We start from the raw sequence: 18,589 nt of genomic DNA on the forward strand, positions 1-18,589 counted from the left end.
ACTTGATTGTTGATTACAATCAAGTAATGTTGATTACTTGATTGTAATCAAGTAATCAACATTTACTTGATTACAATCAAGTAATCAAGTAAATGATTACTTGATTACTTGATTGTAATCAAGTAATCAAGTAATCATTTGCTTGATTACTTGAGTAAATGATTACTTGATTTACTCAAGTAAATCAAGTAATCATTTACTTGATGATTACTTGATTCCTAACTAGGAAAATCCTAACTAGGATTTTCCTAGTTAGGATTTTCCTAAATAGGAAAATCCTTAGTTTATTGAAAAATCTGCATACTAAATTAGATAAATAAATTTAGTATGCAGTAGTAAATTAGATAAATAAAAATAGGAGCATTAATAGAGAAATGTTATATTATTTTTTTACACTATTGTGGGGAAGCAGACATCCGCTGATATCCACAAGGGCGCTATGCCACAAATGGTCGGTTTTAAATAAGCTGGCTCGCCACAGAGAGCCAGGGAGAATATTGATAGAAAATTGAGTGAAAGGAAAAACTGCACAAGTCATACGGATACATTTTTGAAAAGCTTGGACTTGAATTAACTGTAAAGCATATTCAACTAAATTAACTGAAAATTTTATTTCATTTATTGTTTAATAAATCAAAATGATTTCTTTTTTATTTTTAAATCATTTTCTTAATGATATTCTAATTTATTGAGATTCCCTTGTATTCTAATGCACTAATACATTTACATACCTTCTCTTTAAATATTTTAACCCATTCAAACACTGACTCCTTGTTGAATGCAGGCTTAACGTCATTGTCTCCTCTTTTACGTTTCAAACTCCTTTTTTTTGTCATTCTAACTCGAAGCTGTTATTTATTGCTATATATTTTTCTATTTGTTTCGGTTGTTTTTGAAATATAAAGGTGGTACAGTCGATATTTCACTGTAGCATAGATAACACAAGCTTGCCAGTTATTACTCCTAAGTTCACTTTTTTTTTTGTTTCCCCTTGTACAAAAAATATTTTGGAAAATATGAACTAATATAAGAAAAAACAAAAGGTAAAAAAAAAAAACTTGAAATACTGCACACTGCTTCCTCAAAGAGGGTCTTGTTTTACTGATATGCCATTTAAGAAAAAAACTTATTTAACTTTTATTTCGTGCCAATATTTTATTTTATTTTATTCTTTTCATCCTCACCCAATGCCCTTACCTGTAATAAGAATTTCTGGTTTATTGCTGTTTACAAACATATATTTATTGTGCTGTATATAATATATAATTATTAATGTTATTACTATCATAATGCAGTTTGCTGTAAATGGTTGATTCTTATCATCCCTTTTGGTGATGGCGTGGCTGTATTATGTACCTCTTGTTGAGAGAATGTTTATTAACACGAGCTTCGGTGTAAAAAAAAAGAAAAGAAAAGAAAAGAAAAAGCTCCAACGACTTGTTGCTCACCTGAGAACTAGCTCGGAAAGGAGAGAGAAAAAAAAAGAATGAGAGGGGAAAGCCAAATTGTTTTTTTTAAAAGAAGCTGTTCCTTGGCCCATGGGCTGTGCCTTAAAATTTAACACATCATACACTTTTTAGCCTTTTTAATTGCTTTATTCTCTAGTTCTCCTTTGCTGCATTTGGTGAATTGCTTGGCTTTGGTTGGCCTGACGACTTGTGGCGAAAAGATGCCTTTTTTTCATTAGTCACAATTAGAGGCAGAGGTTTTGTTGAGGCGTTCAGGTTAACCACAAGCCATACATTCACTGCATGAGTGATTGTGGCCTGTAGCTGGATGTCAAAGACTCGTATTTTGCTGTAGACCTGGTCTGAACGGCTCACACTGTAGCTACGCTCTGCCTCTACGCTCAAAAGACGAGACTCTACCTGTCGAGTGACGCTGCGTACCGTCAGATTTCTGATTGAATCACAGCTTAAATTTTTACCAAACACTGAATGGGGCGTTACAGCAGTGTGTAGTTGGTGCTCGACTACGGCCATCCGAAGCACAGAGGCTTTGGGACACATCTGCACGTTCAGCCACCGCTGCATTAATTCTGGCTGAAACACTTGACGATGTGTTGCTCATCCATGCTCAGCTCACACTTCCACTCATGTGACCTGCAATATCCAGAACCACTGACATGTTTCTGCCTGGACAGAAGAGGGGTCTGTTATGTTTCTGTACTGGAGAAAATGAGTGGAGGGTAGGGGGGACTGCATCATTGTCCTGAAAGCAGGACTCTTATTTTGACACACATACTGTAGATTTTAAACAGCCCTGGACCAATGGAAATAGTGGGTTCTTTTCTCATTATGTGTTCTATTTTTTTAAGGTGTGCAAGGAAAACACAAACTGTAATTTCAGAAAACAAGAAATGGTCTTCAGGACAATTATTTTTTTGGGTTTTGTCTTTAGAATGCCAACTTGTCTGGACGTTTCACAGGACAATTAAATTGTTATTTTAATGGATTCCTTGTTAATCGCAGTCTATTGGATAGCACTGTAGATCATACGACTTTATCTACAAAACAAACAAAAAAAGAATGAAAAAAGTTTTTATATGCAATGGAATAAATAAAAGCATGGGTTGATTCTGCCTACTCACTGGTTCCTTGTTGATGTTTCAAATATTTTTTTTATTTTATTTGAGGCCGTCTAAGACAGAGCAGCAAATTTCCGTATCAATTCAAGAGATGTCTTATGTATAAATATGTAAGCTTAGTTGGACTTTTTTTTTGTAACTTTAAACATGTTTTCTTCAAGTTTACACTTTCTAAGAATTATATTTATTTTATGGATACTAGAGATGCATAGCAAACCTTTAGGGCTAAAGGGTCTGCAGGTTATGATTACATTTGATAAAGTAAGAACTAGATGCAGCAGCCAGGTTTTTATTGTCCTACACTGAGTTCTGATTGTCCATTTTGGCTGACTCATTGTCTTTTTATGACTATAACAAACATTGGCATTAATAAAACAGATGTGCTGGAGGTTCTTCCGTAGAGTTGGAGGGCTTAAATCCAACAATATATGAAGGACATTTTCTGGATTTATGCACCAAAGCATGCGCCCTCACCTTTATCTGGTTGAACTAAACTCTCATAGTATCTGCTGATGGTTTTATGAAGTGAAATCATGCTGTGAGTTTTTAGTTATTCATTTCATGAACAAGAAATCCCATCGTAGTTTTTAGTATTTAAGTGGCAGATCAGAGTGGATTAATAAAAAAAAAAAACATAGAGCAGTGGTGTCCAAACCTTTTGCAACAGTGACAAAAAGTGCCAAGCCGAAATGCTCCAGGGTGTCTGTACCTTTTATTTTTGGTTTGGAAGCTTCATTTTTCCAAACTTTATTATTTTGACCAAAATCATTGTTGCTGGTGAACATTAAAAATCTTTTGAAGGTGGGATGCTGCCGTGGTGCGGCGGTGGAGCATCGCCCATGTATGAAGCCCATAGCCCTATACGTGGCCGTCACAGGTTTGAGTCCCAGCCTGATAACTCAAAGGATTGTTTGTGTTGACAGCTGCATACTTTAGTCCAACTTGAAAGAGTGTGTATCTGGAGCAGGGGCCTATTTCTTTGATGTAAAGCATAGAAAATATGCTTTATTGTGAACTGTGACAGCAGTGTATCAGTATCTTGTTGCTTTTAATTGGATTGAACCTGGTTGTTTCTGAGGAGAAATAGTTTTGTCATAAAGACGTGAAAATGTTTTAGAATGAAAAATAGATAATACATTAAGCTTCCTAAATTACGTCCCCACAGCCCTTTCCTCAAAGATCAGAGGAATGGGTTACCAAGAAATCAACTAATTTTAATGGGCTTTTCCAATTTAGAGAATAACCAGTTATGAGTAGAAGATGCCAGAAGCTATCTGAAGGTTACAAAAGTGATTTTTTTTTCATATATCAATGTATGTGTATGCGTGTATTTGAGCTTGTGTTATAATTTTGACGGATGAAAACGTGTGATAGGAAGAGCAAATATAAGAGATTGTAGAGATCTCATTTTAACACTAGGAGGCGCACTTTGTCTTGCAAAAAAGGCCACTTCCACTGCATCAACTGAATAAAGCTGCTGAGACACAGACATGCACACTGTTCACCAGCCTCCAGCGCCCCCTATCGTGCTTCATCAGTCAGTGAAGACAGATAAAACAGACCCCGTCATAGAATCTGAATTTATTTCCTATAATCTCAAAAACATACAATTTCATTTTTGCTTGCACTCCAAGAAATATATTCAGTTATATGTAAAGGTTTCTAAAATGAGATTTTATTTATCCGATTGGCTGTTTTTCTCTATGAAATGAATCTTTTCTGGGGATCTACTATAATTTATTCCAACATGTTATATTATAAGACATGTACACATATGTTAACAAACACACTTTGTGTGCAAGTTTAAGTGTATCCCTTTTCTTGTGTTAACAGTACAGCATATGGCATGGACTAGGTTATCTCCCTGACTATTTGCACAACAACACTGCATTTTGACATAACAAAAGTTCAGTCAACACCCAACAGTTAGCAGGAACAGCATACAGTACGCAAATACAATTGTACAAAAAGATATACACAAACAATACACTGTAGAACTCTAATTCGTCTCTTCAATATGGCAGACAGATATTTACATACACACACGCGCACGCAAGCATCCACACACTAAAAGTAAATATAAAAGGTCTACACCCCTGTTAAAGTGGGAGGTTTTTGTGATGTAAAAGAATGAAGTCAAGATAGATAGTTTCAGAATGTTTACACCGGTAATGTGACCTCTAACCTTTAAAACCATATTAAAAACAGTCTGACTCCCATAACATGGCTGCACCAGTCTGCTCACTTTTGTAAAACACTGGACGCGGCCGTGCTCGGAATTAGCAGCCACATTCCGGCCCACGTTAAATTGGAGTCATTACACGCCTGCCACCATCCCTCTGATCCACATCAAATAAAGTTCAGCCATTCTTTTAGACTTTTCCACAGAAAACCACAAATGGCAAACATCTCATTGTCAAACAGCATCAGTTACAAGAAGGGCACAAAGAATTTGCAAAACATTAAATGTGATCAAAAACTGGATGTACCACCAAAGTAATAAAAGATAAAAAAAAGTATAAAGTACAAAGTGTAAAGAATATGCTAAAGAACTGTCTGCTATGCATGCAGCAACACAGAGACATGGGATAGGGTGGCAGGAAATAAAGCTTTTTTTATTTATTTATCCCAGTCAATATAAATTTAGCACACAAAAAAAAAATTTCCCCAAAAATATGTTGGAAAATGTGTTATGATCATTTGGTTGAACTTTCTGTTTGGCACAAAATATCAATGCACTGTGGGTACCACCAAAGTAAGATACCCACAGTAGGGCATGGTGGTGGCAGCACAATGCTTTGGGCGTGTTTGTTTTAAGCTGAAACTAGTGGAACGCTCTGAAAGGATTTATCTTGATCTCATCTTCTCAGATCAAAAATCAGACGTTTTAAACAGGGTCTGCAGTCTTTTATGTCCACATTACACCAAACGTTCAGCGACTGCAGGTTGTCAGTGAAGCTCCCACCCCTTTCAGAAAGCGCACAACATGTTCAAAACTACACCTTCCTACTTTCTCTCGCAAAAACTGCAGATGGAGCTGTTGGACAAGATGACAGAAGGAAACTATTTACAGGGTTTCATCCATAAAATATTGCACTTGTTGGCCCATTGCATTTCACAGCGAGTGCCATGACAATGCTCCTAAATGTGTAAGACAAAGTGATATTTACAGTGTCTCAGAGTATAATTCTACACCGATACGTCAGGACTGACTTCATGCATTTTTTTTTTTTTTTACATTTTTGTAGTTTTGTTTCCCTATGCAACAAGCAACCAACAATGTTAAAACCCCTTAACTGTCATGAGGACACCAGCCTCCTCACGGACTCACTAACTTATATGTAAGTATTTTGAGCGTGACAGTTAAGAGGTTAGTTGAACCGTAATGTTTTTGGCACTTTTTTGATGAATTTATGAGATGAACTCGAAACGTTGAATTTTTGAACTACTTACGACTTTTACACGGCACAGATTTATTAAAGACGAAGGTGGTGTTTATTTACGAAGCTTTGTTTTTTTAAGCAACATACATCTTGTTTTCCTCTTTTTAAAGAAGGGGTTCAATTTTACAGCACAAGTCATGCTGAATAAGAAATTATGGCTGTTTATTCCATGCCAGGATGCATCGTCTGCTTTTATCAGAATGCTTTACTGTGCCTCGATGTAATGGAGCTGAGGATGAGGAGCTTTGGGTAAGGCCTATATTTAGATAAAACAGCACACATGTTTGACCTTTTGGCAGCATGCTCTTTGCATCAAACATTTAAAGGCTGAGGATGATGATTGAGTTGCTTTTCAGATACTTATTGAAGAATTCACACGTCTACATACAGCAAAGGGTGAAACTGTACTCCCATCAGTTACACAGACTCAATTCATTCCAACGGGAAGCAGGACTTACAGAGGGACTTACAGAGGCCGAGTTGGAGATGCTGAAAGGCCACTTTTTTTCCCCAAAAGGTAGTTGATTAATCGATGGCAACATGACATGACACACTCATGCAAATCCACGCTCACTTACTGCACAGTCACAGCCAGAGGCTTATTATTACAGTCGTTACACAAAAGGAAAGCCGCTACATCGCCTAGTGCGCTAAATCCTAGATTTGGCCGCTCTAGGAGTCAAAATTACCCAGAAAAAAAGGACGATTTACACCATACAGAAAACTTCATAGACATATTAAAGCACTCACTGATTCTATTTCTTGTATAGGTATTCATAAAGATATTAAAGGTCTGAAGGACAACTTGTGTAAGTTTAAGTGTTGAACTATTTCAAGTCCTGCCAGACAGGATTGGTTTATTATCAAACTAACTAGCTGAAGGATGCTGATTCCCTATAGTCTAGATAACCTGTGGCGTTACATGTTTTTACATTAGTAATGACTGTACTTGCTTGTTATATAAGGTGATAACGTTTGGGAGATAAAGCAGCAGCCTTTGCCATTTTTACTACTAAACAGGCTTTGAACTGCAGTCCGGTGAGGGCGGTTCTGGCAGAGCGAGGACCTCCTGCACTCTCCTGCCCTGACAGCTTTCCACTGCCGGCCACTAACAGTTGCATCCAGGCTGCTGGAGGGGCGGAGCGCTGTCTGTCAGTTTGGCGGTGGGGGCTCCCGTGGTGACAGCCGGATCAGTGTCCAAGCTCTCAGACATCTTGTCACAAATTAGGTCGACGAGACGTTCGAAGGTCTGCTTGACGTTGATGTTGTCTTTTGCGCTCGTCTCAAAGAACTCAAAACCTACAGGCAAGAAAACAAAGAGTTATCCGCACTTTACAGACTTTTTTTGGAAGTTGAAAACCATTGATCATCTTTCTGTTAGCATCTTAAAGTATAAATTGTACGTTTACGTAGGTTTGTCCAATTGATTTCTAATAATGCACACTAAGGTTTGTTATTATAACAAGGGCCGAATAGAAAGTTCAAGACGGACGTAGACTTCTGCAGGGTGGTGAGTACAGTTTGTATGCAACTCTTTCATTATATTACATAATAATTTAAAATACCTGTTGCTGGGGATGTTGTAGTACAACCTACCCAATTGTTCAGCCAGCAGGCGGCCACTATCCACTGAGACCACTCTCTCTTCCTCCATATCGCACTTATTCCCAGCCAGCACTACCTGCGCATTATCCCAAGAGTAGGTTTTTATCTGGGTCGACCTGCACAGAATCAGAAGCAAACACACAGAGAGACCAATCATCTTCATGGGGTCTGCTGCAAGAGCAACAGACAGATCTGTGTTGTTGTGCCTCTGTTTGTTTGACAGGACTCTTCAAAAATGGAAAGATGGAGGAAGAAAGCATCTGATGTAATGTTTGTCCGCCATTTGGCGCGGTCATGAACAGCGATTACGTTCATGTTCTTTGGCTCATCCCGTTTTGTGAGTCACTGACGCCATTATCAGAGAAGTGGGTCAATTTCAAATATGTGAAGTAAAAATATGCTGCCACTTCTTGTTCAAATATAGGTCATTATTTACTCCTTGCGCATCACACACTTTTTAGGATAAACTGAAATTCACCATAATCACCAACTCTAATCATCATTCCTATAATTAAAATCCTCATTTTTATCAAATGACATAATTGTCATCATTATACATTATGCTCCCTCTGCATCATCATCATAATATTATTTATTTCCTTACCATCCTGGTGCCAAACATCAACACCATCATCAACACCATCTTCATTAGACTCACTCTAATAGTAATAGTAACCATCCTCATTCATGTCCAGAATTTCTGTGTAAAAATACTCCCTTATGTGTATTGGATTAACTATAAATGTGTGAAATGACACTAGTATGAAAAAAGAGAAAATTAGTTTGTCAAAAAGATATTTTAGATTCTAATTATTGTTAAAAGGAGCACTTTATAGCGAATGTGAAGATTTTTACATTAACACTCAAAACTTGCTCATGTTGAAGTATTAACACTATTTATTTTAAAATTATTTTTCTACGTGGAACAAAATGATAATTGCTGTTGTTTTAATAGTTGTTCTTATATTTTAAAAAATGCCTCAGCTTCCAGTTATCATTACTGCTCTTCTCTATAACCTCTCTGAACTCTGGAAAATAAGCAGGAATTTAAGGAACATGTTGCTGCAGGGTTTGCACTCTTACTAAAAGTAGGGCAGCAAACACACCATGAGCAGAAAACAGGAGTGAGAGAAGCAGGAGACAAAAAGAAAGAGTAACAAAGAGAGATGGCATCAAGATGTTAGAGCTTGTCCTCTCACTGCTGGTCCACAAGTAGAAAGCAAAATCTGAAATGACTGTTTATTAATATCTTTTCAATTGAACATTTAGATTCAGTGTTACAGTATTTCTCTGGGTTGTCTCTGACTCAGGCATGAAATGAGCTTGTCAAAAGACTAACTGAGAGAGATAGTTTAGGATGGAGCCATCGCCATGGTAACCTCCTTTCTCCCCCCTTTTCAACCTTGTCACAAGGAACAAGAGAAAGTAGAATTAAAGCTGGCGGCAAAGACAAAAGAGGAGCGCTCCATGTATGTATTTTACTCCACTGTCCTCTTTCTGCAAAGTGAGCTCTCAGGTAACCCAGGCCTGTTGTAACCACGGCTCCCTTTCATCGGACAGCCATCACAGTCGGCGCTCAGACTGCAGAAAACCTTCAAAGAGTCAGAGTCCTGTAGCAATCACAAGTGGACCAACAGAAAACCTGCCTGGTTCACAGGGATGTGATTAAAATCTGGCTTCTTATATTAGGGTCAAATATGAAATACAGATAATAAGACTGCCAAGATTTGATTTATTTTGAAAAAAAATACCACAGCTTTCATGTGAACATGTGTACTCTTAAGTAGCTGTACAATTGACTAATCTAAAAGTGACAAAGTGAGTTGAGGCATTGGCTCTAGTGTGATGGTCTTTCGGAAGATATTTCAAAGTTCATGGATGTTTTTTTTTTTTCTCTAATTCTCCATTTATCCTTATAGCTAAGTATGACAGTATATTTTATGTTGTAGACCTGAGAAGTAGAGGAAAAAATGTCTACATGATGTTATAGCATCATGTAATCATGTCCTGAATTAGGGAATAGACTCCAGCAACTTTAATTAGAGAGAACAGCCAAGAAACCCATTGCAATTCTGGAGGAACTGCGTTAATATATAAAACAGTGTGGTGGAAAATGTGTTGACATAGCAACCATTAATGCAAGTCACAAATGTAGTCCAAATGGAAGAGTGATAAGGATGGACGAAGGTGCTCTGGTCAAATGAGACCAAAATCAGCCACTTTGGTCTGCATGAAAAAGTTATGTTTTCAGGAAAACTAACACTGAGGACCAGATCAGACCAACCATGTGGTGACAGACACATAGTGTGGGCAGCATCATGCTGTGGTGATACTTCTCTTCAGTAGGACAGGTAATAGCTGATTGAAATATCAGCTCTAACATATTTCAATCAGAAATATTGAAATATTTCAGGGAAATACTGGGGGGAAAAAACTGAAAAAGATATGAGACTGGGGCAGACGTTCACCTTCCAGCAGGATAACAACCATAAACAAACAACTGGAGCAACAATGAAATGGTTTAGTTCAAAGTGTTGTCTCAATCAGACTGAATACATAAACCAATAGACAGCCTGGCATAAGACATAAAAATGAATGCTTACAGACATTTCCTATGGACTCATAAGGTATGTTTTAATACAGAATGGGCAAAAATGTCTGTAATTTACAGATTATCATGTGAAAACCATGTGACCATGCATCCTCCACTGAACAACACTTTCTGTTGGTCAATCACATGATATCTGAAAATAAAACATTTGTAATTTATTAATAGTTTTCAAAGGCAATGTATCTGACGGGACATTTGAGATTAATAATTGTCGAGTTTGTCTTTGACTCTGTACTAATTTTCAAGCCAGTCTTTGGAGATCACATTTATATCAGAACACCATTTTGTGTTTGACAAACTTGTATTTCTCACAGCTTTATCTAAAGAAGTATCAGGTTTTGTGTGGGGAAGAGAGTAATAATAAAGAGTTTAAAGTTCTACATTTTGAAGGCATAGATACATGTTTCATAGAAAACTCCAGTAAAGTTAAAACCTTGAAACAGTTTTGTATAGTAGTCCAAACATCTCTGAGAGGTTAGGATGACTTTTGAGTCCTTAAATGCTAAATTTACAAATGAGGATTCAGGATTTGATGGCAAATTATGAAGGTCATGTCAAGTGATGTAATCTTACTTAATGCAGAACGCACAGAATTACATAATTTCCTCTAACAAAATGGCAATTCTGAGCTGGCAAAGCCTCTGGCTTGTCAGAAACACCTCACAATTTGACATCTGATTAGTAAACATTAAGACACATTCTGTCTCTGGCATCCTGGCTTCCTGTTGTTTATTCAAAGTAACAACACTAACCCAGAAACCTAATTTCTGTGACTAGTTGAATGTTACTATCCCAGTTCCTGACATGAATGCATCAACAGAGCAGACGTTTGGCTCAGAGTTACTGTTCAGCCTGCAAATGTGACTCATGAATGGACCCCAGATTTGAACTTCAAAGGTTTCCATGAAAGGTGAAAATGCAAGCTGCAGAGGAAGCCTGTCAGATTTCACACAAAGTATTCAGAAGCAGATAAAATGGGAGAGCGTTCTTCAAACATCACTGCACCGATGGCCGTAGCTTGATCCACATTGGGTAATAACTTAAAAAAAATTGACGAAATGTCAATATTCAGTGTACTGTGTTTAGAGAGTGAATATTAATTAATAAAACAAGACAAACTCACCAGTCCTGCACAGCACCAAAGGACTCTTCGTTGGTGATGTCATACATGAGGATGAAGCCCATGGCACCACGGTAGTAAGCTGTAGTGATGGTCCTGTAGCGCTCCTGGCCTGCAGTGTCCTGCACACAGACATCATGATTCGATGTCACTGACCCGACCCTGCACAGCTGAAGCTGCACACACCGGACCACAGTGTTCATGAGCCGGCATTTACATTATTAATGCACTGCTATTAATACACACAAAACCTCATCGGCTTGGTGTCATGGCTGCAATTTTCAAAGTTTCCTCTTTTTTTGTGCTCATTATTCGGAACTAATCATTGTACGAGTAGCTGAACAGGCTTCGCAGCGATAGGGTGCCAGGAGCAACACCTCGGTTTTAGCTGATTAAATTGATTTAGTTCTTTCCACAATAATCAATCAGCGGTGTTCGGTGAGGCAAAGATCATCACACGCATCTCATCAAAAAAGTTCCAAATATAGAAATAAGACCATTTCAATTTAAGAGAGTGTTTGTGTGCACACGGTGATCCATGTATCACAGTCAGAAGATGTTCAGGAAGCAAATGGAAATGTAAAAAGTGTATTTACAGTTGGGAGCCGATTACCCAATTTGTACAGTAGTTTTGTTGTTTTATGGGTTACATAATGAGAAATCCCTCCTGTTCCTCATGCTGATACTGTATGTTCACAGCTTTGTTCTTACACCCACAACAAGTGTGTTTTCATGCTGTCTGTGAATCATGGCAGAGGAATACTGGCTGCTCCACTTGGCTCTTGACGAACAGACGGCAAACAGGGAGCTCTGGATTGTGTTTGCCATGGTAATCTGGCGTTCTGTTCGCCTGCACAACATCACAACAGCGGGCCTGTTATAGCCAGAGGACGCATCTGACCTTCACTCTGCAGAGACGCTGCTCACAGCCGGTCAGCTCTGTTTCCAGGTCCCTCGCTGCAGCTGGGACTCTCTGTCAGATCATGCAGAGACCGAAACCAGCACCAGCCTGTAATGTTCACTAATGTTCTGTACAACAAACAATGACTTGAAAGAGAACTTTTTCTCTTTTAGTCGAGTTATTATCACAAACGTGAATGTATTTGGACACACGAAAATAGGTCATAATTGCTAAGTGGGGGAATTGGTTATAAAAGAATTTCTCCAAGCTTAGAGGAATATTCAATCTGTTATCCAAGAGGAATATGGGGAATCTAGGGCAATCCTTAGTTCAGGGGGGGAGAGAATCATTGAAAAGTAAAAGCTCATGTTTTTAAATGACTTGTAGATGTAATTCAACTCCAACAATGTATTCAGTTAGGGGTACTAAGTAAAAACTGAATGTCACACAAAAAGTGTTGAAAACGATATAGCCTTTTCCCTTTACAATTATAAATTACTTTGCGTTGGTATGTTAAATTAAATGCCACTAAAACACATTGTGGAAACAAGCTCAAGCTGAGTGGATATTTTTGCCAATCAGTGTAAAAGCAAAGAATGGAAATGCCACAGCTTTTTTTTTTGTTGTCATTGCGCATAAACCAGGTCATGCTTTAGTCATCTGCACATTTTACCCCAGTTTGTGTTCCTGTCTGAAATTTGCATCTTTGAGATTTTTGTTGAAAACTTAAAAATGTCCCAATAGCTTAAAGTGTTTTTCTTTTCACTGGACATAGTTAAAAAATAGAGTGGAGCAGAAAAAAGTAAAAAATCTGCTTAAGTCCGTGGAATTTGAGCACTTTAAAAAGCTTTGCTTGTCGTCTGCTGCTCAGCAGAAATCAATGAAAGCGGCTGACTTCTACAAGGCAGCGAGCGGAAACATGCTGTGTGCAAAAGCCTTCTTGTTCTGCATGTGTCCATTTTTTGTGAATTGTGCCATCAGTCAGTTTCATTCACCACAGTCTCACACATTTGCAGCGAGAAGTCCAAATGTATTATGACGTGTGACAAGTGCAAAGACTTTAGCCAATACACATCACCTTAAAAGGTCCTTTTACTCTATGTCTCAGCTCTTTTTAGGCCAATTAAAAGAGACAGGCCAATTATCTGGATGCAAGGGCAATCCTTTTTTCTCCCAGAATATGCTTGTCTTTGCTGCTGATGAAAACACATTATCCCGATTAGCTTTCATCTTCCTGTTCAAACAAAATTGGTCACTTTCTGAGGATGGATAATTGCTACAGAAGGTGCCTACTGCTCCCCAAAACGGGCAAAGCCTCCACATGGAAAAAAGAAAAGAGAGAGACAAGAAGTCTTTCGGATTTTTTTTTTTTTACGTTTACAGTCTGCGAGGTAAAAAGAGACTGCTTTAGCACCTCAGATAAACTTAATTAAACACATTCAAATTCTTCAGTTTCCCACACGTTAAGAGCAAGGTGTCACTTCCGTGTTCCTCCCTGTTCCCTGTTCCCCGCACACTTACTAGTCTGCTGTCAGTAATTCTGAGATTTCCATCTGTCCACACACTTAGATCAGTGTTAGAAAGCACAACAAAGCCGTTTGGTGAATACATTTTAAGGAAATGCATCATGCTCTATGTCAGCTGTATGCATGAATTTATAGAACACTAGGGATTATGACACTTTTTTGACCTTTTACTACAACGTTTTTATCCAGGCATTATAGTTTCTTATCTTATCAATTAAGAGATTATTCATAAAAAAACATGCAAAATGCAAATCCTGTTGTTGTCAAAAGCTGCAAGGATGAGATTTTTTTGTATATAAACAATCTCTATTTGTCCTACAAGCCAAAACGTTGACTCGCACTGTTCAGGTGTACTTTTCTTATTTCTCAATGACGTATCAGACATCTATGAAATATGTGGGCAGAGAATGGGACAAACATGGATCAAATGGACTCTTGATATAGAACAACAACCTTTCTGTGACAGGTATCACATTGCAAGAGCAACCAAACAAAATCTAAGCTCTCCAAAAGACCTTGAAGGCCACCGGGATACAAATTACACTGAATCTAAAAATACCAGATTAAAAATGAGACCGAGATAAATTATTTAAAAAATGTTTCCACTTTGGAAGGAGTGTGTCTCCTCTACGATTCATCTGATTAACCCTGTTGACGCGAAAAATCTAAAACAAAACAGATGCAAAGGCCTGGCTGCATCATGTGCACAATATAAAATTGATACTTTGCCAAAGAATAGTTTTTACTGTTAGGATTCTTTAGTAGGAGTCTGTCAGGATCCCGTATATTGTCTTGGCAATATGTTCTCACTGTACCATACACGCATGATCTGAATAAATTCAGCTGTAAGGATAATTCTTGTCTGCAGATTTATTCTGATGAACACTCAGTCCGGGTATCCTTCCAGTGACACCATGCTTTTGTTGTTTTGAATATAAGGCAGGATCCCTGTGATGCTGGAATTTAAATTCCCCTTCATCCTCAACCCCTCTATCTGACGCCTGAAGGCTTTGCGTCGAAATTGACTGTTTATAACTGCATCCCCTTTAACAAAATCTAAAATCATATCTAGTAGCCCCACATCGTGAGGCTGCCACTACCATGTTCTGCCTCAAACCACCTCCCTAACATGTGGAATACATAAAATAGTTTTCACCTGTAAAACACAACCCAGCACCAACCAGAATTTCCTACAGCTCCTTCGGTGTTTCTATCAGCCTTTCAGCCTCCACGACCAATTTATTATTTTCTTTCCATAAGATTTGAAAAAAATCCAGCTTTTTAACTGGCTCTCTTGTTGCATAATTTTTTCCTATTAGTAATGAAAATCCTCACCATGCGATAATATGTATGTATGAATCTATGGATGTTTCCGTACACTTCTCTGGTGTAATATATTTGTGCAAGAGCTTGTTTTGATCCTCCACAACTTCTGTGGAAGTTCTGCCATCCCAAAAGATGCATGTAGGCAATTTATTTTTAAACATATGCTTAGTCAGATGCATTTTTGACATGTAAGTAGGAAATCCAGAATATTAAAAGTTGAAGGTGCCTCAACAAAGGATTGCTTTACTTTGATTTGATCAGTTGAATTGTACAGCAAACATATGGAGTTTCAATCAAAAGAATCAAATCAAAAGAAAAACTTGCTTGTTAAAAAGGTGTCTACACCTTTTTTAGCCACCTTAATCACAGATCTTTATAAAATTATATCTATAATAAACAATCCCAAATGGAATTATTACATAGTAAAATTGAAACAGGAATTTGTTTGGATAAAATAAAATACGTGCCTATTGAAAAAGAGATGTAAACACATCTAGAACTTGGCTTTGTGGTCAGCTACTGCAGGCCAGGCAGAAATCAGATCCAAAACATTTTGTGGCTTCTGAAAGTTTGATATCTGTGTTCGTGAATATTTCATACCCAGATCTGCAGTTTGATCCTCTTGTCATTCTTGTATACGGTCTTAACTTTGAAGTCGATGCCCACAGTGCTGACGAAGGCCGACGTGAAGGCGTCATCAGCATAGCGGAACAGGAAGGACGTCTTCCCTACGCTGCTGTTGCCGATGATGAGCAGCTTGAACATGTAGTCGAAATTTTGGTCTCCTCCTTCTCCTTTCCCCTTGACATCCTGAGTGGCAGCCATCTACCAAAACAGAAGCAATGGGAATGAAAACTTCATACACTGTACATGTGAACACATTTTTATAAAATAATTTGCTGGCAAGTCATTAAAACAACAATAACCAGATTGTATGCACTTGCAGGAAAGGTGAGGGGCAACTGTAAAATCTACATGTTGGTTGCAGAGTACAGTAAGCTTGTTTTACAGGATACAGATAAGAGATGACAGAAGGCTGCGTCAGGAAAACCAGCATGACCAGCACAGCAAGCTGTTGGTTTAATGAGTATTAGATAACAAGCTGAGTTCTTTCCACCATCAGAAAATCTCTATAAATATACCAGTAGTCTTTATTTATATTAATATTAAAAGGGCAACATTTGGCTTATAATATAATTAATTTTTCAGAGTACTGGAAATTGGATATGATGTAAATTTTACCCAAGGACATAAGCTTCCTCAAATGGAGTGAATTAAAATATGACATTCTTTATTTGGACAAATATCAAGATTTTTTATTGTGAAATACTTTGATTTTCAGTAACTTTGAATTTCTATTTTGCAACAAAAAAAGGCCAAATTCAAACTAAGTCTTAACTCTGAGGCAGCCATTGCTAATTAATCTTAGCTACAATGTGCTAGGAGACGGTTAAAAATGCCACCTTAGTAAAACAGATTCTGAAATTTTTGCATCCAACTTTAGTTAGTTTAGCAGTAGTGCTAATGCTAAAGTCTGCTAGCAAGCTGAGTAAGTTAATCATGAGAAAGCTTCTTCCAATAAACGACACATCCCAGGTTTTCGAACAACCTGCCTTTCTCGTGAACCAAATACTATTTTGTACCTTGGAGGACAAACCTGATAAGCAAAAAATTGAAGCAGGATTTACCTAGAGCAGATTTGAGAAGCTAGCAGGCAGTTGACTAATTGATTTTAGCTGTTAAATATAATGAATTTCCAATCTGTGGCAACATAATCGAAAATACAGAGAAGTTGTTCAGCAGAGAAAACAGCAACACACTTAACAATGGTCTCTTCTGAAAAAAATAAAAATAAAAATCCGCTGATACTTTTATTTCTCAGATTTTCTCAACCAAGAATAAGACAACTTCTGATTATAACTTCACCTGAAAACAACGGGACTATGCCTTTTAAACTCATTAAAAAAATGATTAAAATCTAACCCATTTAAATTGAATATGTCGCTTGTTTACAATTGTACACAGAGTCCTGAAAGCTCACACTCTGACATAAGCTTTTCCATGCCAGCAGTCAGCAGTCAGCCACCTCAGAGGATGCACGTTGCACTGGGGAGATGACAGGAGAGCGGTCATCGCTCCCTCCAAGGTGAATGTTTGGACCGGGCAGCTTCCGTCCCTAAACATGTGCGACCATCTCTCCCTGCAGCCTTTGCGCTGAATAAAAGATGCCGGACCTCCATCATGCCCGTCCTGCACTCGCTTTCTATTCGCCTCCGTATGTGAGCGTGTGTCTGTGTTTGCAAGGACACCGTTTTCACGCCATAATAAGCCGGTTATACAAATAATAATAATAATAATAATAAAATAATAATAATCAAGCGCTGCTGAGCAAAGAAGCCGCATGCCAGATAACTATATAGACGGGCTGTTCTGAGCAGGAGGATGTCATTCTACCGTTTCACAAAAATTCTTCCACATATGTGAAACTCAAAAGGACATTGTGTGGACAAACCTGTTTCGAAGGCCTCGTTTCGACCTGTGTTTGCCCCTGATAAGCAGGATAGAGGTTTATTTCTCTGAATCTATACCGCAGACGCTGATTTTATGGTATTTTTTCTCCCCCTCTCTCTGTCTCCGAACCAGTTTCAGCACCTGGGAGCTGTCCCCTCCGCTTCCGATCTGGAGGCTGCTGCTGCTGCCGCTACTGCTGATGATGATGATGGTGGTGGTGATGATGATGATGATGCTGGCTCGGCTGAGCGAAAGGAAGCGCGTGTCATGGGTATCAGCTACGTCACGGGAACAAAGAACACGGGTCTTGTAGTTTTTTTTTTTTTTTTACAGTTTGTAAAGCGCATGGAGGCAGCAGCCCCTGCGTGGAGCGCCTCAAAGCTGTGAACAGCTGGATGAAACGCTGCTTCAGATTTCAGTTTATCTGAGACACACCCTCTTATGGTAAAAAAAACCCCAAAAAACAAAAAAAAAAAGCAAGCCCTGTCTAATAGTTTTCCACATTCTTAGTTTCTAGTTACATGCATTTAACAACCTTACCTTCCCATACAAGTCCATTTGATCCTCGGTAGCCTAATATTCCACCTGTATATCTTTTATCCCCCCCGCCCCCAGTTAACATCAATCCCAACCTGGCTTTTTTTCCCCCCCTTTTTCTTCCAGGAAGCAAAATATAATAGGCTCTCGCTTTTTGCGTCACTCACCCTGTTCTGCTGGCGTGCCCACGCCCCTGTAGCAGGCAGCGCCGCTTCAGAGGGACAGAGAAAAGAAGAGCGACCTGAGTGCTGATGAATATGAATATTATGGGCTCCACAATGGAGGCAGGCGGTAGAGCTTCCGAGATAAATAAATGTCCATGTTTTGCAATTAAAATGAGACTTTAGGGTTTTGTATGTAGATTAGAAAATGGGAATATAAAACCAATGCTGTGATTTAATGACAACACATTGAACGTGCGT

At 38.3% G+C, this 18,589-nt stretch overlaps 1 protein-coding gene across 1 annotated transcript; it reads right to left on the minus strand.

Moving 5' to 3' along the window:
• Nucleotides 1-4,153: 4,153 nt before the first annotated feature.
• On the minus strand, nt 4,154-17,977 carry rab3c (RAB3C, member RAS oncogene family). Its single transcript, XM_017306842.1, is given in 6 exon segments — nt 4,154-7,329; nt 7,627-7,751; nt 11,370-11,488; nt 15,720-15,944; nt 17,772-17,959; nt 17,962-17,977. Coding segments are annotated over 6 exon segments (864 nt in total). The 3' UTR covers nt 4,154-7,138.
• Between the last annotated feature and the right edge of the window lie 612 nt (nt 17,978-18,589).

The sequence above is a fragment of the Poecilia reticulata genome, linkage group LG9 (assembly GCF_000633615.1).
Source record: "Poecilia reticulata strain Guanapo linkage group LG9, Guppy_female_1.0+MT, whole genome shotgun sequence".
Taxonomy (NCBI): Eukaryota; Metazoa; Chordata; class Actinopteri; order Cyprinodontiformes; family Poeciliidae; genus Poecilia; species Poecilia reticulata.